Source organism: Acipenser ruthenus, chromosome 48 (genome assembly GCF_902713425.1).
Source record: "Acipenser ruthenus chromosome 48, fAciRut3.2 maternal haplotype, whole genome shotgun sequence".
Taxonomy (NCBI): Eukaryota; Metazoa; Chordata; class Actinopteri; order Acipenseriformes; family Acipenseridae; genus Acipenser; species Acipenser ruthenus.
In genome coordinates, this window is record NC_081236.1 from 8,119,054 (window position 1) to 8,142,445 (window position 23,392).

At 40.4% G+C, this 23,392-nt stretch overlaps 2 protein-coding genes across 3 annotated transcripts in view; one reads left to right on the plus strand and one right to left on the minus strand.

Moving 5' to 3' along the window:
• LOC117970347 (butyrophilin subfamily 1 member A1-like) overlaps positions 1-23,392 on the plus strand; it is a 328,161-nt gene that overhangs the window by 301,685 nt on the left and 3,084 nt on the right. Inside the window, exons 8-9 of one of the 2 annotated variants that reach the window (XM_059014428.1) lie at positions 10,570-10,596; positions 11,034-11,618. In XM_059014428.1, coding sequence (XP_058870411.1) covers positions 10,570-10,596; positions 11,034-11,618 — 612 coding nt within the window. The remainder of the gene's footprint in view (positions 1-10,569; positions 10,597-11,033; positions 11,619-23,392) is intronic. The other variant, XM_059014429.1, reaches the window with a different exon arrangement.
• LOC131696665 (zinc finger protein ZFP2-like) overlaps positions 1-23,392 on the minus strand; it is a 273,747-nt gene that overhangs the window by 166,928 nt on the left and 83,427 nt on the right. The gene's annotated exons all lie outside the window — the stretch shown is intronic.

A 23,392-nucleotide genomic window follows, 5' to 3' on the forward strand; every position in this document is an offset into this window, starting at 1 on the left:
TATATTTGTGTGATTCTTGTTTATAGCAGTTGTTATGTGTGTGTAATGATCTGTAATTGTATATATTTGTGTGATTCTTGTTTATAGCAGTTGTTATGCGTGTGTAATGATCTGTAATTGTATATATTTGTGTGATTCTTGTTTATAACAGTTGTTATGCGTGTGTAATGATCTGTAATTGTATATATATCTGTGTGATTCTTGTTTATAGCAGTTGTTATGCGTGTGTAATGATCTGTAATTGTATATATTTGTGTGATTCTTGTTTATAACAGTTGTTATGCGTGTGTAATGATCTGTAATTGTATATATTTGTGTGATTATTGTTTATAGCAGTTGTTTTGCGTGTGTAATGATCTGTAATTGTATATATTTGTGTGATTCTTGTTTATAGCAGTTGTTATGCGTGTGTAATGATCTGTAATTGTATATATTTGTGTGATTCTTGTTTATAGCAGTTGTTATGCGTGTGTAATGATCTGTAATTGTATATATTTGTGTGATTCTTGTTTGTAGCAGTTGTTATGCGTGTGTAATGATCTGTAATTGTATATATTTGTGTGATTCTTGTTTATAGCAGTTGTTATGCGTGTGTAATGATCTGTAATTGTATATATTTGTGTGATTCTTGTTTATAGCAGTTGTTATGTGTGTGTAATGATCTGTAATTGTATATATTTCTGTGATTCTTGTTTATAACAGTTATGCGTGTGTAATGATCTGTAATTGTATATATTTGTGTGATTCTTGTTTATAACAGTTGTTATGCGTGTGTAATGATCTGTAATTGTATATATTTCTGTGATTCTTGTTTATAACAGTTGTTATGCGTGTGTAATGATCTGTAATTGTATATATTCCTGTGATTCTGGTTTATAACAGTTGTTATGCGTGTGTAATGATCTGTAATTGTATATATAGCTGTGTGATTCTTGTTTATAGCAGTTGTTATGCGTGTGTAATGATCTGTAATTGTATATATTTGTGTGATTCTTGTTTATAACAGTTGTTATGCGTGTGTAATGATCTGTAATTGTATATATTTGTGTGATTCTTGTTTATAGCAGTTGTTATGCGTGTGTAATGATCTGTAATTGTATATATTTGTGTGATTCTTGTTTATAACAGTTGTTATGCGTGTGTAATGATCTGTAATTGTATATATTTGTGTGATTCTTGTTTATAACAGTTGTTATGCGTGTGTAATGATCTGTAATTGTATATATAGCTGTGTGATTCTTGTTTATAGCAGTTGTTATGCGTGTGTAATGATCTGTAATTGTATATATTCCTGTGATTCTTGTTTATAACAGTTATGCGTGTGTAATGATCTGTAATTGTATATATTTGTGTGATTCTTGTTTATAGCAGTTGTTATGTGTGTGTAATGATCTGTAATTGTATATATTTGTGTGATTCTTGTTTATAGCAGTTGTTATGCGTGTGTAATGATCTGTAATTGTATATATTTCTGTGATTCTTGTTTATAACAGTTGTTATGCGTGTGTAATGATCTGTAATTGTATATATTCCTGTGATTCTTGTTTATAACAGTTATGCGTGTGTAATGATCTGTAATTGTATATATTTGTGTGATTCTTGTTTATAGCAGTTGTTATGCGTGTGTAATGATCTGTAATTGTATATATTTGTGTGATTCTTGTTTATAACAGTTGTTATGCGTGTGTAATGATCTGTAATTGTATATATTTGTGTGATTCTTGTTTATAACAGTTGTTATGCGTGTGTAATGATCTGTAATTGTATATATAGCTGTGTGATTCTTGTTTATAGCAGTTGTTATGCGTGTGTAATGATCTGTAATTGTATATATTCCTGTGATTCTTGTTTATAACAGTTATGCGTGTGTAATGATCTGTAATTGTATATATTTGTGTGATTCTTGTTTATAGCAGTTGTTATGTGTGTGTAATGATCTGTAATTGTATATATTTGTGTGATTCTTGTTTATAGCAGTTGTTATGCGTGTGTAATGATCTGTAATTGTATATATTTGTGTGATTCTTGTTTATAACAGTTGTTATGCGTGTGTAATGATCTGTAATTGTATATATTTGTGTGATTCTTGTTTATAGCAGTTGTTATGCGTGTGTAATGATCTGTAATTGTATATATTTCTGTGATTCTTGTTTATAACAGTTATGCGTGTGTAATGATCTGTAATTGTATATATTTGTGTGATTCTTGTTTATAACAGTTGTTATGCGTGTGTAATGATCTGTAATTGTATATATTTGTGTGATTCTTGTTTATAACAGTTGTTATGCGTGTGTAATGATCTGTAATTGTATATATCTGTGTGATTCTTGTTTATAACAGTTGTTATGCGTGTGTAATGATCTGTAATTGTATATATTCCTGTGATTCTGGTTTATAACAGTTATGCGTGTGTAATGATCTGTAATTGTATATATTTGTGTGATTCTTGTTTATAACAGTTGTTATGCGTGTGTAATGATCTGTAATTGTATATATTTGTGTGATTCTTGTTTATAGCAGTTGTTATGCGTGTGTAATGATCTGTAATTGTATATATTTGTGTGATTCTTGTTTATAGCAGTTGTTATGCGTGTGTAATGATCTGTAATTGTATATATTTGTGTGATTCTTGTTTATAACAGTTGTTATGCGTGTGTAATGATCTGTAATTGTATATATATCTGTGTGATTCTTGTTTATAGCAGTTGTTATGCGTGTGTAATGATCTGTAATTGTATATATTTCTGTGATTCTTGTTTATAACAGTTATGCGTGTGTAATGATCTGTAATTGTATATATTTGTGTGATTCTTGTTTATAACAGTTATGCGTGTGTAATGATCTGTAATTGTATATATTTGTGTGATTCTTGTTTATAACAGTTGTTATGCGTGTGTAATGATCTGTAATTCTATATATTTGTGTGATTCAGGGTCTAATTTGACGGAGCAGGAACGCTGGCGTCTAAAGAACTTTGTTGTTAAAACTCGTAGTAGTCTTAACCAAAAGTAAATAAAATGAGAGCAAACTCTTTATATTACTTTCTTATATTGTTTGTTGTTTGGTTTTTGTTTTCTCTATTTATCCCAATGAAAAATCTTTTACTAGGGAATCTAAATGTAAATGGGTGTAGAGATGATCTTAAGAGAGCCTCGGTTTTCGAATACTTGTTGCAAAAAAAGATTGATGTAACATTCCTGCAGGAAACACATTGCGATCTGAAAACTCAGTCCGATTGGGAAAGAGAATGGAAAGATTGATGTAACATTCCTGCAGGAAACACATTGCGATCTGAAAACTCAGTCCGATTGGGAAAGAGAATGGAAAGATTGATGTAACATTCCTGCAGGAAACACATTGCGATCTGAAAACTCAGTCCGATTGGGAAAGAGAATGGAAAGATTGATGTAACATTCCTGCAGGAAACACATTGCGATCTGAAAACTCAGTCCGATTGGGAAAGAGAATGGAAAGATTGATGTAACATTCCTGCAGGAAACACATTGCGATCTGAAAACTCAGTCCGATTGGGAAAGAGAATGGAAAGATTGATGTAACATTCCTGCAGGAAACACATTGCGATCTGAAAACTCAGTCCGATTGGGAAAGAGAATGGAAAGATTGATGTAACATTCCTGCAGGAAACACATTGCGATCTGAAAACTCAGTCCGATTGGGAAAGAGAATGGAAAGATTGATGTAACATTCCTGCAGGAAACACATTGCGATCTGAAAACTCAGTCCGATTGGGAAAGAGAATGGAAAGGGGAAATAGTTTTTAGCCATGGCTCTAATGTCAGTGCTGGGGTGGCAGTTTTATTTAAAGAGAATTTTAAACCTGAATCAATAACTATTACAGAAGAAGTCAAAGGTTGTTTGATTAAGGTAAAAACTGTAATAGAAGGTCAGTCTTTCTGTTTATCAATGTTTATGCTCCTAATGAAGGAAAAGAGAGGTTGGAGTTTTTTAAGATCTTAGATCAGGTTTTAGTAAACTAAACTGATTAAAAAGCATGGTTTAGTTGATGTATTGAAAAATAAACACTGTGATAAAAGACAATACACTTGGGTTAAGCACAGTAATAATAATGTCTCAATGGCTAGACTTGATCGAATTTATGTTTTTAAAGAGCATTTAAATCTGATAAAGCAATGTCAAATTTCCCCTACTATTTTCTCAGATCATAACATAGTCTCTCTTTCTGTTTTATTGCCCTCCTTTAAGCACAGTCGCTCTTATTGGAAATTTAATGTAAGTTTGTTGAATGATTTAAATTTCAGGAAATGTTTTAGTTTTTTTTGGAAAAAATTGAGAGCTGGTAAAAATTTATTTTCCAACCTTAGACAATGATGGGATGTAGGAAAGGCCCAAATAAAAACTTTTTGTCAACAATATACTGAAAATGTTACAAAGAGGGCTAATGAGTCTCTGCAAGAGCTGGAGCGGGAGGTCTTAGAGCTTCAAGAAACTCTGGACTCCAATCCAAACAATAGTTTAATTGAAGAATTAAGGCTTAAGAAACAGTTAATAGCAGATCGTTTGGATGCAAAAGTACAGGGAGCTCTGGTGAGGTCCAGAATGCAAGGATTGACCAAAATGGATGCACCCACACAGTTTTTTTTTTGGGGTTGGAGAAAAAAGTGGCCAGAGAAAGACCATTCACTGTCTGACAAGACCAGATGGTGTAGAGCTGAGGGAGCCGGAGGAGATCCGAAGGTATGTGGTGGAGTTCTACTCTGGTCTGTTCGCAGCAGAGGTTGAGGCTGAGCCTGAAGAGGTGCAGAGTTTCCTGCAGGACTTGACATGTTTGCCTGAAGAGGCAAAAAAGGAGCTGGGAAAAGCTCTATCGATGGAAGAGCTTACTGAGGCCCTACAGGGGTTAAAACAAGGTAAAGCTCCTGGATTCGATGGGTTACACATAGAGTTTTTTAAAAGTTTCTGGGACCTGTTTCAACATGACCTTTTCACAGTGTTTGAGGAGAGCTTTGAGAGAGGGGAGTTACCTCTGAGCTGCAGAAGAGCTGTCATTATGCTCCTCCCTAAGAAAGGTGATCTCAAAAACGTTAAAAATTGGAGACCTGTGTCGTTGTTGTGCTCTGAATATAAGGTCCTTTTCAGGGCTTTGTCCAATAGACTGAGCACAGTGATTGATAATGTTGTACACCCTGCTCAAACTTACTGCATCCCAAATAGATCAATTTTTGATAACATTTTTTTAGTTAGAGATATTTTAGCGGCCTCTAAATTGTTTGGCTTTAGTACTGATCATGTTTCTTTAGATCAGGAAAAGGCCTTTGATCGAGTAGACCACCGTTATTTATGGGAAGTCCTCGACGCATTCGGTCTTGGTTCTGATTTTATTAGTAAAGTAAAAGCGCTCTATTGTAACGTGTTCAGTTTATTGAAAATAAATGGGGGCTTGAGTGCACCTTTTGCTGAACATAGAGGAATCAGGCAGGGCTGCCCTTTGTCTGGAATGTTATATGCTTTATCAATTGAACCACTACTATGTAAACTAAGAAATGTTTTAACAGGTTTGTCTATTCCAGGTTGTAATGCCCAGTCAGTAAAGCTCTCAGCCTATGCAGATGATATAGTTGTGTTCGTTTGCAATCAAGAAGATGTAAAGGCCTTAATTGAGAAGCAAAAAGTATTTGAAAAAGTCTCATCAGCGCGTGTTAACTGGAGTAAAAGTAGTGCTGTGCTCATTGGGGAAGGACAAGGGTGTAGATCCCTGGTTTTACCAGACGGACTAGAATGGAGCCAGAATGGGTTTAAATACCTGGGGGTCTTTTTAGGCAATGAGAAAGTAGAACAGTTAAACTGGGATGGGGTTCTAGAAAAAGCAAAAGGTCGCTTACAGAGGTGGCGGTGGCTTCTTCCACAAATGTCTTTCAGAGGAAGAGTTTTGGTTTTAAATAATTTGGTTGCCTCCAGTCTCTGGCATAAATTGATCTGTGTGGAGCCCCCGCAATTCTTGATTAAACAGATTCAGTCTCTGCTCTTAGAGTTTTTTTGGAATGGGTGTTATTGGTTAAAGCAGTGTGTGTTGTATCTACCACTAGAAGAGGGTGGACAAGGTCTTATGAATATTGAGTGTAGGCTGGCTGCCTTTAGGATTCAGGCTTTGAGGAAATTGTTTTTCTCTCCAGTAAAGCTGCCATGGAGGGAACTGGCGTTTTCTTTTCTTCATCAGGTTGGAGGGTTTGGTTTTGATTTTAATTTGTTGTTTTTAGATTTTGACAAAATGCAGTTTTCATGTCTTCCCCTCTTTTATAGGAGTGTGCTGAGGGCTTGGACGTTACTAAAGGCTGAATATATTGATCCACTGGATCCTTTTTGGGTTCTGGAGCAGCCTTTGGTATTTAATCCACACCTTAATACTTCTTTTAATAGTTCAGAATTTTTTAACGATTCTCTCATAAGGGCTAAAATAGTAAAGATTTGTGATCTGATAGACACAGAGCAGTGTGTCTGGAAAAGCCCTGAATGTGTAGCCGGTGCTCTGGCCATGCGGTCTGTGCGTGTGGCAGGTCTGTATCTGGCACAGCTGCGTGAAGCTCTGTCTCTGGAGTGGCGAGAGGCACTGGGGAGTGTTTTTGATGAATGTCGGCTGGGATCAGGAGAGGAGGATAAGCCAGCCTGGAGGACTTTATATAAACCCCCTCTTAATAAAAGATCAGGGGATTTGCAATGGAGACTGCATACAATCTTGGCTGTTAATGCATTCGTAAGCATTATAAATCCCGAGGTGACTGATCATTGTCCCTTCTGCAAGGAGAGAGAGACTGTCTTCCACTGCTACATGGACTGTAAAAGACTGGACCCTTTGTTCAACTTTTTAAACACCATTTTTTCAAATTTGAACTTAACTTTTACAAAGACTGTTTTTATTTTTGGTGTCAAATTTACAAGAAACCGAAAGCATTTGATTCAACTGGCAAATTTCATTTTAGGGCAGGCAAAATTAGCCATCCTAAAAAGTAGAAAAAGCCAAATCAAAAATGTTCATCAGGACCTGGTAAAATTGTGTAGGATATTGGTGGTTACTCGCATAACTTTTGAATTCAAGTTTTATAAGATGATGCATGACTTGCTCAGTTTTGAAATGTTGTGGTGTGTGAATGGGGCGCTCTGTGAGGTACAGGATGATTCAGAAGAACTCTGTATAAATATTTAAATGACTGTTTGTTTTATGTATTTTCTCACAAAATAATGTAAATGTTCACAGTTTGTTTTTGACTGTTTTTCTATGCAATAAATGTTTTTTTTATAAAAGTAAAAAAGTATCTATCTATCTATCTATCTATCTATCTATCTATCTATCTATCTGTCTGTTTATCTATCTATCTATCTATCTATCTATCTATCTATCTATCTATCTATCTATCTATCTATCTGTCTACCTATCTGTCTACTCATGCTGTCTGTCTGTCGCTGTGTCTGTCGGGAGTGCTTGCAGTGCGTGTGCAGAGTGCGGAGCTCAGAGTGAGTGAGGGGTTCTCCTCTGCGTGTGCAGAGTGCGGAGCTCAGAGTGAGTGAGGGGTTCTCCTCTGCGTGTGCAGAGTGCGGAGTTCAGAGTGAGTGAGGGGTTCTCCTCTGCGTGTGCAGAGTGCGGAGCTCAGAGTGAGTGAGGGGTTCTCCTCTGCGTGTGCAGAGTGCGGAGCTCAGAGTGAGAGGGGTTCTCCTCTGCGTGTGCAGTGTGCGGAGCTCAGAGTGAGTGAGGGGTTCTCCTCTGTGTGTGCAGAGTGCGGAGCTCAGAGTGAGTGAGGGGTTCTCCTCTGCGTGTGCAGAGTGCGGAGCTCAGAGTGAGTGAGGGGTTCTCCTCTGCGTGTGCAGAGTGCGGAGCTCAGAGTGAGTGAGGGGTTCTCCTCTGTGTGTGCAGAGTGCGGAGCTCAGAGTGAGTGAGGGGTTCTCCTCTGTGTATGCAGAGTGCGGAGCTCAGAGTGAGTGAGGGGTTCTCCTCTGTGTGTGCAGTGTGCAGAGCTCAGAGTGAGTGAGGGGTTCTCCTCTGCTTTTATTTTCTTCTTTTTCACTTTTCATACTTTGTTTCTTATGTCATAGTTTTGTAAAAAGAAACTGATTAATAGTTGGGTTTTCATAAATTAACAGCCATGATGGCCAAAGTCAGGGGGGGGGGTCCCTAGGGGATCAAGTCCCAATTTTGAAAATATTACACACAGAAATATTATAAAAATTGTAGTGAATGTGTCTGTCCCTGTTGACAAATGTGTGGTCGAACTTGGATGAGTAATCCGGTGTGAGAATATCAAGTCAGCTTCACATATGAACAAGTTTGTTGTCGTTTTCCTGAGTAATGAAGCAATAGTTTTGGAAATTGTTCAGCAAGGTTTGGTTATTGACAGAGTGTTAGTGTCTGTACTGCCTCTTGCGGCTCCTGCTAGGAAAATAACAATTTCTAATATTCCTCCTTTTCTGAAAAAACTAACTTATAGTGAGAGAGCTAAGCCGTCATGGTTAAATAATGTCAAGCATTACAGTGATTCCTCTGGGTTGTAAATCCCCTGAGTTAAAGCATGTAGTTTCTTTCAGAAGACAGTTATATATGCTTCTGAACGACCTGAATGGAGAGCTAAATGTAGCTTTCAGGTTTCGAGTGGATGGTAGCAAATACATCGTTTTTGCTTCTTCTGAAACAATGAAATGTTTTAAATGTGGCCGTTAAGGGCATATTGTGAAGAACTGCAAGAGGACTGCAGCAGAAACTGAAAGGGAGAGGGAAGAAGCCCTGGGGAGCCAGGGTGATGGACTCTCGGATCACAGCGCTGTAGATAGAAGAGCGGAGCGAGAGACTGAAGAGCTCCAACCTGGTTTGGTTGAGTCTGTTGTGGTAGAAGGTGAAAGTGAGTTGCAGGAACTGTCCTAAATAGACAGGAGGACGGGAGAAGCTGTGATTGTGACCGGGGCTGGAGAGATACCTGAAGTGGGGATGTCAGGTGAGGGACAGGGTAGTGAGGGGAGAGAACAGATTGGGGGAATCACAGAACAGAATGAGGCTGCGGTTTTACTGTTGGAGAAAGAGACGGAAGCGGGTGAGTTTAAACTCTCCAAAGGGAAAAGAAAGGCTAAAAACAGACACAGTATTACAGTGAAACGCAGCCTTGTTTCTGAGGCTGGGGTCATTCGGGCTGATGAATCAGAGAGTGAGCTGTCTGTGAGAATGGACTGCACTCAAACACACAGCACAGAGGTCAGTGGTGGTGATTTAAGCAAAGACGGGGGCAATTATACTGACTCCTCATTTAGCTCTGATCTGTCGGCTAGTCAGCAAGCAAGATGGGGGTATAGTGCTGAAAGCATTCGGGTATTTTAAAGCTCTGTTAAAGAGAAAAGATGGATTCAAGTTATTGAGCACGGCCCTGATTTAAAATTGTTCTTAAATTCTGTGCAGCAAATTAGATGCAATGCGGCTGTATTGGGCATGGAGCAAAGAGAAAGAGATCAATTAAAAAATGTAATAAGCAAAGTTCGTGCCTCTCTAAACAGGAATGATGTATAAGTCTACACAAGCATCTTTTCTTTTGTACGTTTTTACTATTGTTTGTACTTTCCAGTGCATCTCTTTTTTCAACCCTACAATGCAGACTCTTAATATAGGAACTTTAAATATAAGTGGAGGTAGAGATTGTGTAAAGAGAGCAGCTCTGTTTGAATATTTAAACCAAAACAAAGTTAATGTTGCCATGATCCAAGAGACCCATACAATTAGGCAATGGTGGGATGTGAGTAAAGTTCAGACCCGACTGTTTTGTCAACAGTACACTATGAATGCTACAAAGAGTACTAGCGAGGCGATGAGAGAGCTGGAGGAGGATATCACTGAACTCCATAGGGCTTTGACAGAGGAGTTCATTTCTCTTTGGAGATGTGTGCTGGCTATCGGGGAGGTGGGGGGCTGTCAGAACAAGCCAAGCTGACAGAGGAGTTCATTTCTCTGGAGAGATGAGTGCTGGCTATCGGGGAGGTGGGGTCTGTCAGAACAAGCCAAGCTGACAGAGGAGTTCATTTCTCTGGAGAGATGAGTGCTGGCTATCGGGGAGGTGGGGTCTGTCAGAACAAGCCAAGCTGACAGAGGAGTTCATTTCTCTGGAGAGATGTGTGCTGGCTATAGTGGAGGTGGGGGGCTGTCAGAACAAGCCAAGCTGACAGAGGAGTTCATTTCTCTGGAGAGATGAGTGCTGGCTATCGGGGAGGGGGGGGGTGGCAGAACAAGCCTGCCTCTTGTATGAGCGGCTCTTGTTTTTTTGTGACACAGACAGGAATTGTGGTGAACAACACTTTGTTTCTGTGTCACCCCTGGCAACTCTCCACGATAGTCTGCTATAGATTTTACACCTCAGTGTGCAGAATGTAAACCAGCTCTCTTCTTTTCACAGAGTCTGTAAAACGAGAGGTCCTTAAATCAGGTATGTAGAGTGTGTGGAAATCCACAGCCTGACTCACCCCAGCACAGCCCTGCCAGTTAGTGTGTGCTGCACATCTTCTGAACTGTAGAAAGTACAGGAGGAGTGATTGTAAAATAATGCTCTCTTTATTTCTGTGTTCTAGAATGGAAGTGGATCCTCAGCTCAGCAGGTATGTGTCTCTTCAATGGATTCCTTTCACAGCGGAGGGTTAAAGAACAGCAAGGAGCCCCGTCTCACTCACTGTGTTTACATCTATAATAAAAAGTGACTTCATGTTAGCAGATTCATGTAAACCCTGCATGCTAAAGGTGCTGGTGACCATGGCATTGACCTCATATGAATGCCACACTGAGTCATGAGATTTCTACTGTATAGAGACACAACACTTTGAGTAAACTGTCTTCATTTCTGGTAAACAGCTGTATTCTTTGAGTTTCTTTGCTGCAGTTCAGTAAAAATAACCCTTTCACTGCCACTTTGCTTTAACCTCTGGACATATAATTGATACAGAAAACACACTATGAACACTCAATTTATTATTATTATTATTATTATTATTATTATTATTATTATTATTATTATTATTGTCTCTTCTCTTCTTCACAGTTGATAGTTTGACTCTGGACCTCGATACAGCACACCCCCAGCTCACCCTGCCTGTGGATGAGAAACAAGAGAGAAGGAAAAGGCAGGATCATAACAATCCCCAGAGATTTGATTACAGGCGCTGTGTGCTGGGCAGGGAGGGCTTCACCTCAGGGAGACACTACTGGGAGCTGGGGGTGGGAGAGAATACATTCTGGAGATTAGGAGTCAGCAGAGTGTCTGCCCAGAGGAAGGGGAAGTTCAGTATAACCCCCCAGCAGGGTTACTGGACTGTGGGGTGGAGTGGAGATGAAGATAAAGATGAGTTCATTGCTCTCACTGACCCCCAGACCCCCCTCCCCCGGAGCCTGAAGCCCCAGAAGCTGGGGGTGTATCTGGATTATGAGGAAAGGCGTCTCTCCTTTTACAATGTGGAGACCAGATCTCACATCTACACTTTCATTGACATGAAGTTCAATCCCAATGAGAAACTCTATCCATTCTTCTGGAAGTTGGAATACAAAGACCTTGCACTGGTGTCCCCGGGGAAGATGAATGACAGCTCTTTCTTACTTCTAGTCTGGAAATGGATTCTTGCTGCATCAGGTACTGGTTCACTTTACTACTTGTTTGCTAGAGGCTGATATGCTTGTTGATTTATTATTCATTTCTATAACTCCTATCTGGTTTGAAGTGTTATAGAACACCCTTTAGTGTTTTCAACAAACACACAGCTAACCATTGCTTTTCATAATAATAACAACATGGGTCATGCAGGTTTTATTATTTTATAGTATTGATAAGTTCATGTCATAATATAAAGTCTGCAGTTGTTACAATAACAGCAGTGTATAAGTTTAAATTATTACAGAACATGCTTTAGTGTTTATAACAAACACACTCTTTCCATTGCTGTCTCCTGTGCTAAACGCATTGCTGAGATATCTTTACAACATTATATCAATTGTTTTGATATTTTTATTCACATAAATTAACTGAGAAATGAAGGCGATGGCAAAACACCTCCATGTGTACCTGCCTGACTCTTCACACAGTGTGAGGATTGTGTCGCACCTCCATGTGTACCTGCCTGACTCTTCACACAGCGTGAGGATTGTGTCACACCTCAATGTGTACCTGCCTGACTCTTCACACAGTGTGAGGATTGTGTCACACCTCCATGTGTACCTGCCTGACTCTTCACACAGTGTGAGGATTGTGTCACACCTCCATGTGTACCTGCCTGACTCTTCACAGTGTGAGGATTGTGTCACACCTCCATGTGTACCTGCCTGACTCTTCACAGTGTGAGGATTGTGTCACACCTCCATGTGTACCTGCCTGACTCTTCACACAGTGTGAGGATTGTGTCGCACCTCCATGTGTATCTGCCTGACTCTTCACACAGTGTGAGGATTGTGTCACACCTCCATGTGTACCTGCCTGACTCTTCACACAGTGTGAGGATTGTGTCACACCTCCATGTGTACCTGCCTGACTCTTCACACAGTGTGAGGATTGTGTCACACCTCCATGTGTACCTGCCTGACTCTTCACACAGTGTGAGGATTGTGTCACACCTCCATGTGTACCTGCCTGACTCTTCACACAGTGTGAGGATTGTGTCACACCTCCATGTGTACCTGCCTGACTCTTCACACAGTGTGAGGATTGTGTCACACCTCCATGTGTACCTGCCTGAGTCTTCACACAGTGTGAGGATTGTGTCACACTTGCATGTGTACCTGCCTGACTCTTCACACAGTGTGAGGATTGTGTCACACCTCCATGTGTACCTGCCTGACTCTTCACAGTGTGAGGATTGTGTCACACCTCCATGTGTACCTGCCTGACTCTTCACACAGTGTGAGGATTGTGTCGCACCTCCATGTGTATCTGCCTGACTCTTCACACAGTGTGAGGATTGTGTCACACCTCCATGTGTACCTGCCTGACTCTTCACACAGTGTGAGGATTGTGTCACACCTCCATGTGTACCTGCCTGACTCTTCACACAGTGTGAGGATTGTGTCACACCTCCATGTGTACCTGCCTGACTCTTCACACAGTGTGAGGATTGTGTCACACCTCCATGTGTACCTGCCTGACTCTTCACACAGTGTGAGGATTGTGTCGCACCTCCATGTGTACCTGTCTGACTCTTCACACAGTGTGAGGATTGTGTCACACCTCCATGTGTACCTGCCTGAGTCTTCACACAGTGTGAGGATTGTGTCACACTTGCATGTGTACCTGCCTGACTCTTCACACAGTGTGAGGATTGTGTCACACCTCCATGTGTACCTGCCTGACTCTTCACAGTGTGAGGATTGTGTCACACCTCCATGTGTACCTGCCTGACTCTTCACACAGTGTGAGGATTGTGTCACACCTCCATGTGTACCTGCCTGACTCTTCACAGTGTGAGGATTGTGTCACACCTCCATGTGTACCTGCCTGACTCTTCACACAGCGTGAGGATTGTGTCACACCTCCATGTGTACCTGCCTGACTCTTCACACATGTTCTGTTTTAAATAGGGATATGCATGATGCTGATACAGTGGAGTGATATTCATTAGGATCACAAATCGTTCTACACACTATGAAGAGTCTCATAAATAACAACGATGAGATTTTAGTTGGCAGCTGTTTAGTTTTAAATTGAGCATTCTGAAATGGTTCATATAAATGTCATGGATGCTGATAGGCAGGGGTTCACATAACTGGAATGCAGCTACGCACGCGCACCCATAAAAACAAATACGGACTTCCATACCGTCAGTGCATTTCTAACAGGAAAGCATTTTTCATCCAGGCAGCGAGGGTGTGTATTATCTGGCTGTGACTCATACCTGCCTTTCTGTTGGTTTTCTATTGAGCCTCATGGTCTCTGAGATCTTTCAATGATCTCTGGGTAACTGAGCTTATTATCACTGATCATAACTAAATACCAGTCCCCATATTTCAGTTTAGGACGGAGGGTTCCAATTCACTAAAAAGTCCCACCCTGCTAACGCTATCATTGGCTGCTTCAAGATTTAATAAAACAAAATGAAGAGTGATAGGTGGAATCACTGCAGTTCATAACATCAATCATTTCTTTAATGGACACTTGAAGCATCCAATGATAGCAGGGATCTCGGTTTAGCTGTCCACTCAGAGAAGAGGGGTGTAGTTCCGGGGAGTGGCATTGTGAAAGCTCACTGACGCTTCACTTCCCAGACTGAGCGCGGATGAGAGGAGGAGTCGATGCTTGAGAGCCGTTACATTTAAACATGAGTTTAAAAAATACATTTACTTCAGCATTCTACTTAAAATAATATTTTGTTCCCTCAGTTATATCCTTCTATAGATACTGTTGTGTCGTCAAGCTAACGTGTTTAACAGCACTAACACAGTGAAGAAGTGTTTTGTTTCTTGTTTTTGAATCCCCAGGGCTGGAATGTGGTGGTGGGATATTGAAATAAACAGAGACTGTGAGATGATTTGTTAAATTGTAATAACCAGCAATCCGGACTCCTAGTTAAACATTCAGAAACTCTAGTTGTTGTCTCTGACACTGCCATTAACCCTTTAAGGGCGTGATGGTGTAACACGATCATACTGAAGTGTCATTCTGGGCCCGTGATCGGGTAAACACGATTAAAACACACTTCGTTTCTTTCACTTGCTGGGACACCATACTTTGCAGTACAGCTTGTTAACGCTCATATATATATATATATATATATATATATATATATATATATATATATATATATATATATATATATATATAATAAAACATAATATAATATAATATAATATCGTATCAAATGTGTATTATCGGCCGCACACTCACCATGTCATTTAAGACGGACATGACCCGTTATCTTCAAAATTCAGTTCATTTTATTTATATAAAATTATACAAACAACGTGTTTCAGCACGTCCGTGCCTTCATCACTGAACTAAACTAAACTGATACAGACCTCATTGTATTAATTATATAGAAATATGAACTAAACTGATACAGACCTCATTGTATTAATTATATAGAAATATGAACTAAACTGATACAGACCTCATTGTATTAATTATATAGAAATATGAACTAAACTGATACAGACCTCATTGTATTAATTATATAGAAATATGAACTAAACTGATACAGACCTCATTGTATTAATTATATAGAAATATGAACTAAACTGATACAGACCTCATTGTATTAATTATATAGAAATATGAACTAAACTGATACAGACCTCATTGTATTAATTATATAGAAATATGAACTAAACTGATACAGACCTCATTGTATTAATTATATAGAAATATGAACTAAACTGAGACAGACCTCACTGTATTAATTATATAGAAATATGAACTAAACTGATACAGACCTCATTGTATTAATTATATAGAAATATGAACTAAACTGAGACAGACCTCACTGTATTAATTATATAGAAATATGAACTAAACTGATACAGACCTCACTGCATTAATTATATAGAAATATGAACTAAACTGATACAGACCTGTGGCAGAGCAGGGCTCTGCCCTTAGAAATACTGGCAGGGAAGGAGTTAAATTCTCCTCCCTGCCCAGATTGATTGTGTCAGGTGGGAGCAATCAGATAATTAATCATTCAATTAAGGACCCAGCCACCTGGCATAAAAGGAGGCCTCAGCCTCTCATTTAGGAGGAGAGTTCTAGAAGGAGAGGAAGCCACTGTGGTTTTCTGTGTGTGCTGTGTTTTTTCATTTTTGCAATCCAGTGAAGGCAACGCCCAGCCTGGAAGCTTTATTCTTTTGTAAGTTTCATTTTGTTTGTATTTTGTGTTTGAAACCTTTTTGTTTGGCCCTTGTGCCTGTTTATTTTGTATTTTTGTTTATTAAAAAACTTTATTTTTGAACTTTATACTGTCTCTGAGTCTCAACCTTGGTCATTTCCCGTCACAAGACCTCATTGTATTAATTATATAGAAATATGAACTAAACTGATACAGACCTCATTGTATTAATTATATAGAAATATGTTTTTTTTAGTGGTCGACCGATATTGATATAGGATATGCTGATATTAACATTAAGAACTTTATTAAACAAAAAGAACTCAAGTCACAAGTATTATTCTTAAACAGGTAAAAGAACAGCGAGGAGCCCCGTCTCACTCACTGTGTTTACATCTATATTTACATTCTGCCCCATTTAAACCTCTGTGCACTCCCAGCTCAGCTAACGCCAGCCTCGTGTGCCTCCCAAAGGAAACACTGAAAAGGAGAGGAGAAAGTGTGTTTAGTTATAATGCCCCAGATTGTGAACTCACTGTGAAGTGAAGATCACATGTAGACACTGCAGGGCTCCATATGTTACACTTTGACATGCATCTACAGAACTGCTGATCTGATTGTGATGAAACTTGGTACAGACATTCTTTATAAACATTATTAAGAGTGTCACAATCTGGAGCCTGTCTGCACCTCTCCTCTCATGAGTGTACCCCTCCCTCTATCCTTCTCTCCTCTCCTCCTCTTCTCCTCAGTGGGGGTGCATATCCCAGTGTATACTCGAGGCTGGGCTTCTGATTGTCAGTGTTTTACCCGACTTTTCTACTCTGCTTTAAGAATTCATCTGATCCCTGTGAAGCAGTTTGTGTCTCTCAATCACAACTGAGAAACGTGTTCATAGTAAACTTGAATCATTCTGTGAAACAACTAAATGAGCTTTTCAATCAGCCAAGCCTTCATTTTCATTACAAGCAGGACGTGCAAACGAGATCGCGACATGTTAATAAGAGACTCCTCTTTATTAAAGCTAGAATGAACAATACAGTATTTTATGCTGGACACACTTTATTACAATCGCTGTGCGTGACTGTATTGACATTAATAAAGAGGAGTCGCTTCTGCTTTGCAATGAAAAAGTAAGAATTACGTAAACCGTGAATTCAATCAGTTGTACAGTTGTGATTGAGAAGCACACATTGCTTAAATTCTTAAAGGAGATGGGAAGTTGGGGTGAAAAAACAGAAATCCAAAAGCCCTAATTATGTATATGTGCAAATGCCCCTCCTCTCCCTCCCTCATACCCTCACTCCCCCTCCCTCTCCCCACTCTCTTCTATCCCTCCCTCATACATTCCTTTCCCTCCCTCTCCACTCTCTCCTCTCCTGTCCTCTTCCTCCCTCCATCATTCTCTCCTCTCTCTCCCTCCTCTTCCCTCCTCTTCCCTCCCTCTCCCCCTCTCTCCTCTCCCATCCCCCATACCCTCTCTCTCCTCTCCCTCCCTCTCATCTCTATCTGCCTTTCCCCTCTCACTCACCCTCCTTCCCCTCCCTCCCTACCAACCCTCCCTCTCCCCTCTCTCCCCTCCCTCTCTCCTCTCTCCCTTCTGTCCTCTCCCTCCCTCCATCATACCCTCCTCTCCCCTCCCTCTCCGCTCTCTCTTGTCTGCCTCCCTCTCTCTCCTCTCCCTCTCTGTCCATTCTCCCCTCTCTCCTGTCCTCTACCCTCCCTCTCCCCTCTCTCTCTCCTCTCCCTCCATCCCTCTCTTCTCAGTTCAATTCAAAGGTGCTTTATTGGCATGACAGACATCAACAATATTGCCAAACAATTACATTGCATATCATATGAACAATAGATTTACAATAATAATAATAATAATAATAATGATGACCGCTGGTATATAGAATGTAACACAGAGTAGTGTTATTGAAGTAACGCCCCTGTGCAGAGTGTTCACTGTGTGTCCCTCAGGCTGTGACAGGTGGCTACATACTGGGCAGCCAGTGGGGCTGTGTGTCCCACTCCCAGGAGGACTGACAGTTTATCTGGGTCAGTCAATTGTGGGAAGTGTGGGAGGGAAATAGTAATTTTTTTAAGGAATGTGTCCCTTGTTTGGTTGTATTTCTCACAGTGTAGGAGAAAGTGCATCTCTGTGTCGACCTCTCCTGTCTCACAGTGACCACAGAGCCTGTTCTCTCTGGATAGCCAGGTCTGCCTTTGTCGGCCTTTTTCAATGGCCAGGCTGTGGTCACTGAGCCTGTACTTGGTCAGGATCTGCCTCTGCTTTGTATCTCTGACAGTGAAGAGATCCCCTCCAGAGTAAAGTCTCTTTTTAGGGCTCGATAGCAATCCAGTTTATCTGGGGTTTTTGTTTCTTTGTCCCAATGTTCCAGATAGGAGTTTTTGATTTGTGTTGCAGTTTGGTTGACTCTGTTTGGCAGTGCTGTAGCAGAGCTGTCCTGAAGCTGGTTAGTGTTAGTGTTAGTGTTGGTTAGTGTAGTGAGCTTCAGGACCAGCTGGCTGATGACTCTTTTCTGGGCTGAGCTCTTGGGTTAGAAAGGCCTTGAACTGGAGGGAGTCTGGCTCACTTCATTAGCAGTAGCAGCCTAATTCAGCCCTGCATGCATGGTTTGGTGTTTTCTGCTCTACCTGTAATATGTTTTTGCAGAATTCAGCATGCAGGGTTTCTACTGGATGTTTATCCCATTTTATATAATCTTGTTGACTGACTGGACTCCATACCTCACTTCCATATAGCACAATGGGATGGATAACTCTTGCCAGATTCTGACAGGTAGATTTATTTTATAAAGCCTCCTTTTGATGGCATACAAAGCTCTGCAGGCTTTTTCTTTTAGTGCATTCACTGCCAGGTTAAAGCTCCCTGATGCACTGATGGTCAGGTCTAGGTATGTATATTGTGTGGTGTGTTCTAGGGTGGTGTTGTGTAGAGTGAAGTGGGACCTGCTTCTTAGAGATCTGGACTTTTTTTAAGATCTTAATTCTGTTTTTTTTTCATGTTTCCTGTCAGGGCCCAGGTCTGACAGTACTGCTCTAGCAGTGACAGGCTCTGCTGTAGCCCCTGCTCTATGGGTGACAGCAGGACCGGGTCATCTGTGTAGAGCAGGAATTGAATTTTTTTGTCATGTAGAGTGAGGCCAGGGGCTGCAGACTGCTCCAACACCGCTGCTAATTCATTGATGTAAATATTGAACAGTGTTGGACTCAAACTGCAGCCCTGTCTCACTCCACGACCCTGTGTGAAGAATTCTGTTCTTTTGTTGCCAATTTTTATTCCGCACTTGTTTTCTGAGTACATTGACTTCATTATGTCATACATTTTACCCCCTACATCACATTGTAGAATTTTATCATTTAAACCTTCATGCCAAATAGAATCAAATGCTTTTTTAAAGTCTGTAAAACAAGAGAAAATGTTTCCTTTATTTTTTGTTGTACATGTGTGTTGATTAGGGTGTGGGGGTGTAAATATGGTCATTGGTAATTTGGTAGAAATCCAATCTGACTCTTACTCAGGACACTGTGTTTGGTAAGGAAGGCCAGTATTCGGGTATTGATGATACTGCAGAATACCTTCCCCAGGTTGCTGCTCACACAGATGCCTCGGTAGTTGTTGGGGTTGAATTTGTCTCCACTCTTGTAAATTGGGGATATAAGCCCTTGGTTCCAGATGTCAGGGAAGCAGCCTTCCTGTAGTACCAGGTTGAATAATTTAAGCAGGGCCTCCTGCAGCTCAGGGCTGCTGTGTTTGAGCATCTCGGTACTGATGCTGTCGGGTCACAGGCTTTCCTGGGTTTGAGTCCCTGGAGCTTCTCTGCTAGCTCCTGCGGGGAGATTGGGAAGTCCAGTGGATTCTGGTTGTCTTTAATAGATAGTTCTAATGATTTAAGTTTTTCCCGAATTAAATTTTGCTCTGTTGTAAAATTCTCTTGTAGGGTTTCTTTGTAAAGAAATTCAAAATAGTTTTTCCAAATACACATCCACTCAATATATCGCAGGTGTCGGGGTCCAATACAAATCCACTATATATCGAGGGCTGCGATATAGCGAGAGACCCATAGAAAAACAAATAGGCTGATAACAAATACTGTACAACCACGCCCTCGTTTTATCAGGGGCGTCAGGGTCCAGTATAAATCCTCTATGCAACCCGCTTTCTCTCATTTTTCGTATAAAAAGCAGCACACTGTTTTAATTCGTACAGCAGAGGGTAACTTCAGTCTCCAATTAATTTCACGAGTCTTCCTCTCCTTTCTCAAATGCACAAACCCGCTGCATTGAAAGAATCCACTCCCGACAGGCTTGTTGCTAGGGAGCTGACGTCACTGCCTTGTGAATTTTGCTAGAGCATTGCTGCTGCCACACGTGAACACCTCGCTGGCTGAAATAAAAACTGCTTCAGCAAGTAGATATTTAATTAGCTTTGTGTTATTGTGCAGTGCGTGTGTGTATGATAACAGTACGATAGTAATGCTTTGTTTTTAATTGTTTTGTATATTGTTGTTTGTGATGTGCAGTACAGAATAAAACGCACTGTAATTCTAAGTGCCGATGTATATTGCAGGTAAGGCATGCGCAGTTAGACAGTAAAAATGGGCAGCCGACTCCAGGAGCGCGATATATCCGAATCCGCAGGATAGCGAGGGCCGATATAACGAGGGGTGGGTGTAGTTCAATTTTGTATTGTCAGTTCTTGTTTCTGTGTGGAGTTCATATTGTTCCACATTCCCAGAACTGATTTTGGTTAATAGATTCCTCCGTGTCTGTGAGGGTTGTGTTCATGTGTTTCTCTTTGTTCTGTGATTTTGGTTAATAGATTCCTCAGTGTCTGTGAGGGTTGTGTTCATGTGTTTCTCTTTGTTCTGTTTCAGGGTGTGTTTGTGTTGCTTTAGGGTCTTGCAGTACCTGAGGTGTAAATCTGGGTTGTGTGGCTGCTGATGTTTTTGATTTGATTCTTGTCTTAGTTTTTTCCTTATTGTTTCACATTCATCATCAAACCATTTTTCTTTGGGTTTGTGCTTCTGATTGTTTTTTACTTGTTCATTTTTTTGAGATTTGCCTTGCTTGCTATTTTTTCTAATATTTCATTCATGTGTTTAACTGCCAGATTTACTCCTCTCACATTAGGCTGGCACTGTGTGATTTGGAAGGTGTCAGTAAGGTTAGTGATTTCAGGAGAGCCAGTTGCTTTATCGAATTCCTCTGTGCTGTTTGGAGCCCATTTATAAGTATGGTTCAGATGGTACAGCTTGCATGGCTGTATTAGTGTGTTACTGGGCTGTCCTGTTCTTTGTAGGAACACAGTAATTTGACTGTGGCCTGACAGAGGTGTTTGTGGCTTGACAGTGAATGCACTAATAAAGGAGGGGTCCAGGTCAGTGATGGCGTAATCAACTACGCTAGTCCCAAGAGCTGAGCAGTATGTGAATCTACCTAAAGAGTCCCCTCTGATCCTGCCATTAATGATGTACAGACCCCAGGCTTGAAAGAGATGCACTAACTGCCTCCCATTTGTGTTCACAATACAATCAGGGTTGTTTCTTTGGATTGAGGTAGGTGTGAGGTACAGAGGGGTTTGTCCAAATACATGGCTGTTACCTTGTGTGCTTCTACAGTCAGGCTCTGTTCCTGTTCTGGTGTTGAAATCCCCACAGAGCAGCACATTTCCCTGGGTCTGGAAATGGCTGATCTCTGTGTGGAGGGTATGAAAATATTCCTCATTGTAGTTTGTAGGGCTGTAAATCTACGTTTAATTGACGACACGTTTAAACCCATTGTTAATCGTTTAACCGGCCATAAATTTAATGTTTCACTCATCTCATATTTTTATATTTTACTTCCACTATTTTAAGTCCTATTTTAACCTCGGTTTGTTATTCAAAGTGCGTACCAATGGTAAACATAAAAGCATAAAGGAGGCCTGTACGTTTGCACTAAAATGTAATCTATTTTAATAGCATGAAATAAACATTCATAGTCGATTTTACAACGTACCATTTCTGCAGAAGCTCCATAAAAAGTGTGTGTATCCAACATCGAAAAAACATTAAAAAAAACAACTCTATTTAAATTAAACTTAAAACACGGTGACAAGACCACATTTTTTGGTTAATTCACTTGTATATTGTTGGCAGGAAACAAAACATGTCCAGAACCAAAAAACTTCATTTTCTTTTTCATTAAAAATCGAAGCCGTTGTCTGATACAATACTCGTTCCCAGCGTCCCTCCCCTTCACAACGACGCATGAGCATTCACATGAAAAAATAAAGACTTCATTTCCCAGCGTCCCTCCCCTTCACAACGGCACCTGCGCATTCACATGAAAAAATAAAGACTTCATTTCCCAGCGTCCCTCCCCTTCACAGCGGCGCATGAGCATTCACGTGAAAAAATAAAGACTTCATTTCCCAGAGTCCCTCCCCTTCACAGCGGCACATGAGCATTCACGTGAAAAAATAAAGACTTCATTTCCCAGAGTCCCTCCCCTTCACAGCGGCACATGAGCATTCACGTGAAAAAATAAAGACTTCATTTCCCAGCGTCCCTCCCCTTCACAACGGCGCATGAGCATTCACATGAAAAAATAAAGACTTCATTTCCCAGCGTCCCTCCCCTTCACAACGGCGCATGAGCATTCACATGAAAAAATAAAGACTTCATTTCCCAGCGTCCCTCCCCTTCACAACGGCGCTTGAGCATTCACATGAAAAAATAAAGACTTCATTTCCCAGAGTCCCTCCCCTTCACAGCGGCGCCTGCGCATTCACATGAAAAAATAAAGGCTTCATTTCCCAGCGTCCCTCCCCTTCACAACGGCGCATGAGCATTCACGTGAAAAAATAGACTTCATTTCCCAGAGTCCCTCCCCTTCACAACGGCGCATGAGCATTCACATGAAAAAATAAAGACTTCATTTCCCAGCGTCCCTCCCCTTCACAGCGGCGCATGAGCATTCACGTGAATAAATAAAGACTTCATTTCCCAGCGTCCCTCTCTTTCACGGCTTCTCGGTTCAGCTCGCTTGAATAATTAAAAGCTGTTCTGTAATTGCAGATGTCCTGTTGAACACACAATAAAATATGGACAGATAAAAAGGTGTACGCACTTTGTAACAGGCATCTTATTCGCCGTTCTTTTTATAAATAAATAAACAGTAGCTATATGTTTTTCTTTTCCAATGTGTTGCAGTGTTTTAATGTGGTGTGAATGGAGCCGTGAGGTGCCTTAATCACACAGGCTATTCACTTTACTGAAATAATGTACAGTACTAACACTAGGGCCCTATGGAATCACACAGGCTATTCATTTTACTGAAATAATGTACAGTACTAACACTAGGGCCCTATGGAATCACACAGGCTATTCACTTTACTGAAATAATGTACAGTACTAACACTAGGGCCCTATGGAATCACACAGGCTATTCACTTTACTGAAATAATGTACAGTACTAACACTAGGGCCCTATGGAAATCCTGTTATTTTGTTCTGATTCCCTTTTTTTCTGATTTTCGTTTTTAATATGCAATTTAACATTAATTTAATATCAATTTAATATTAATTTATGCCACGTAATATAAAGC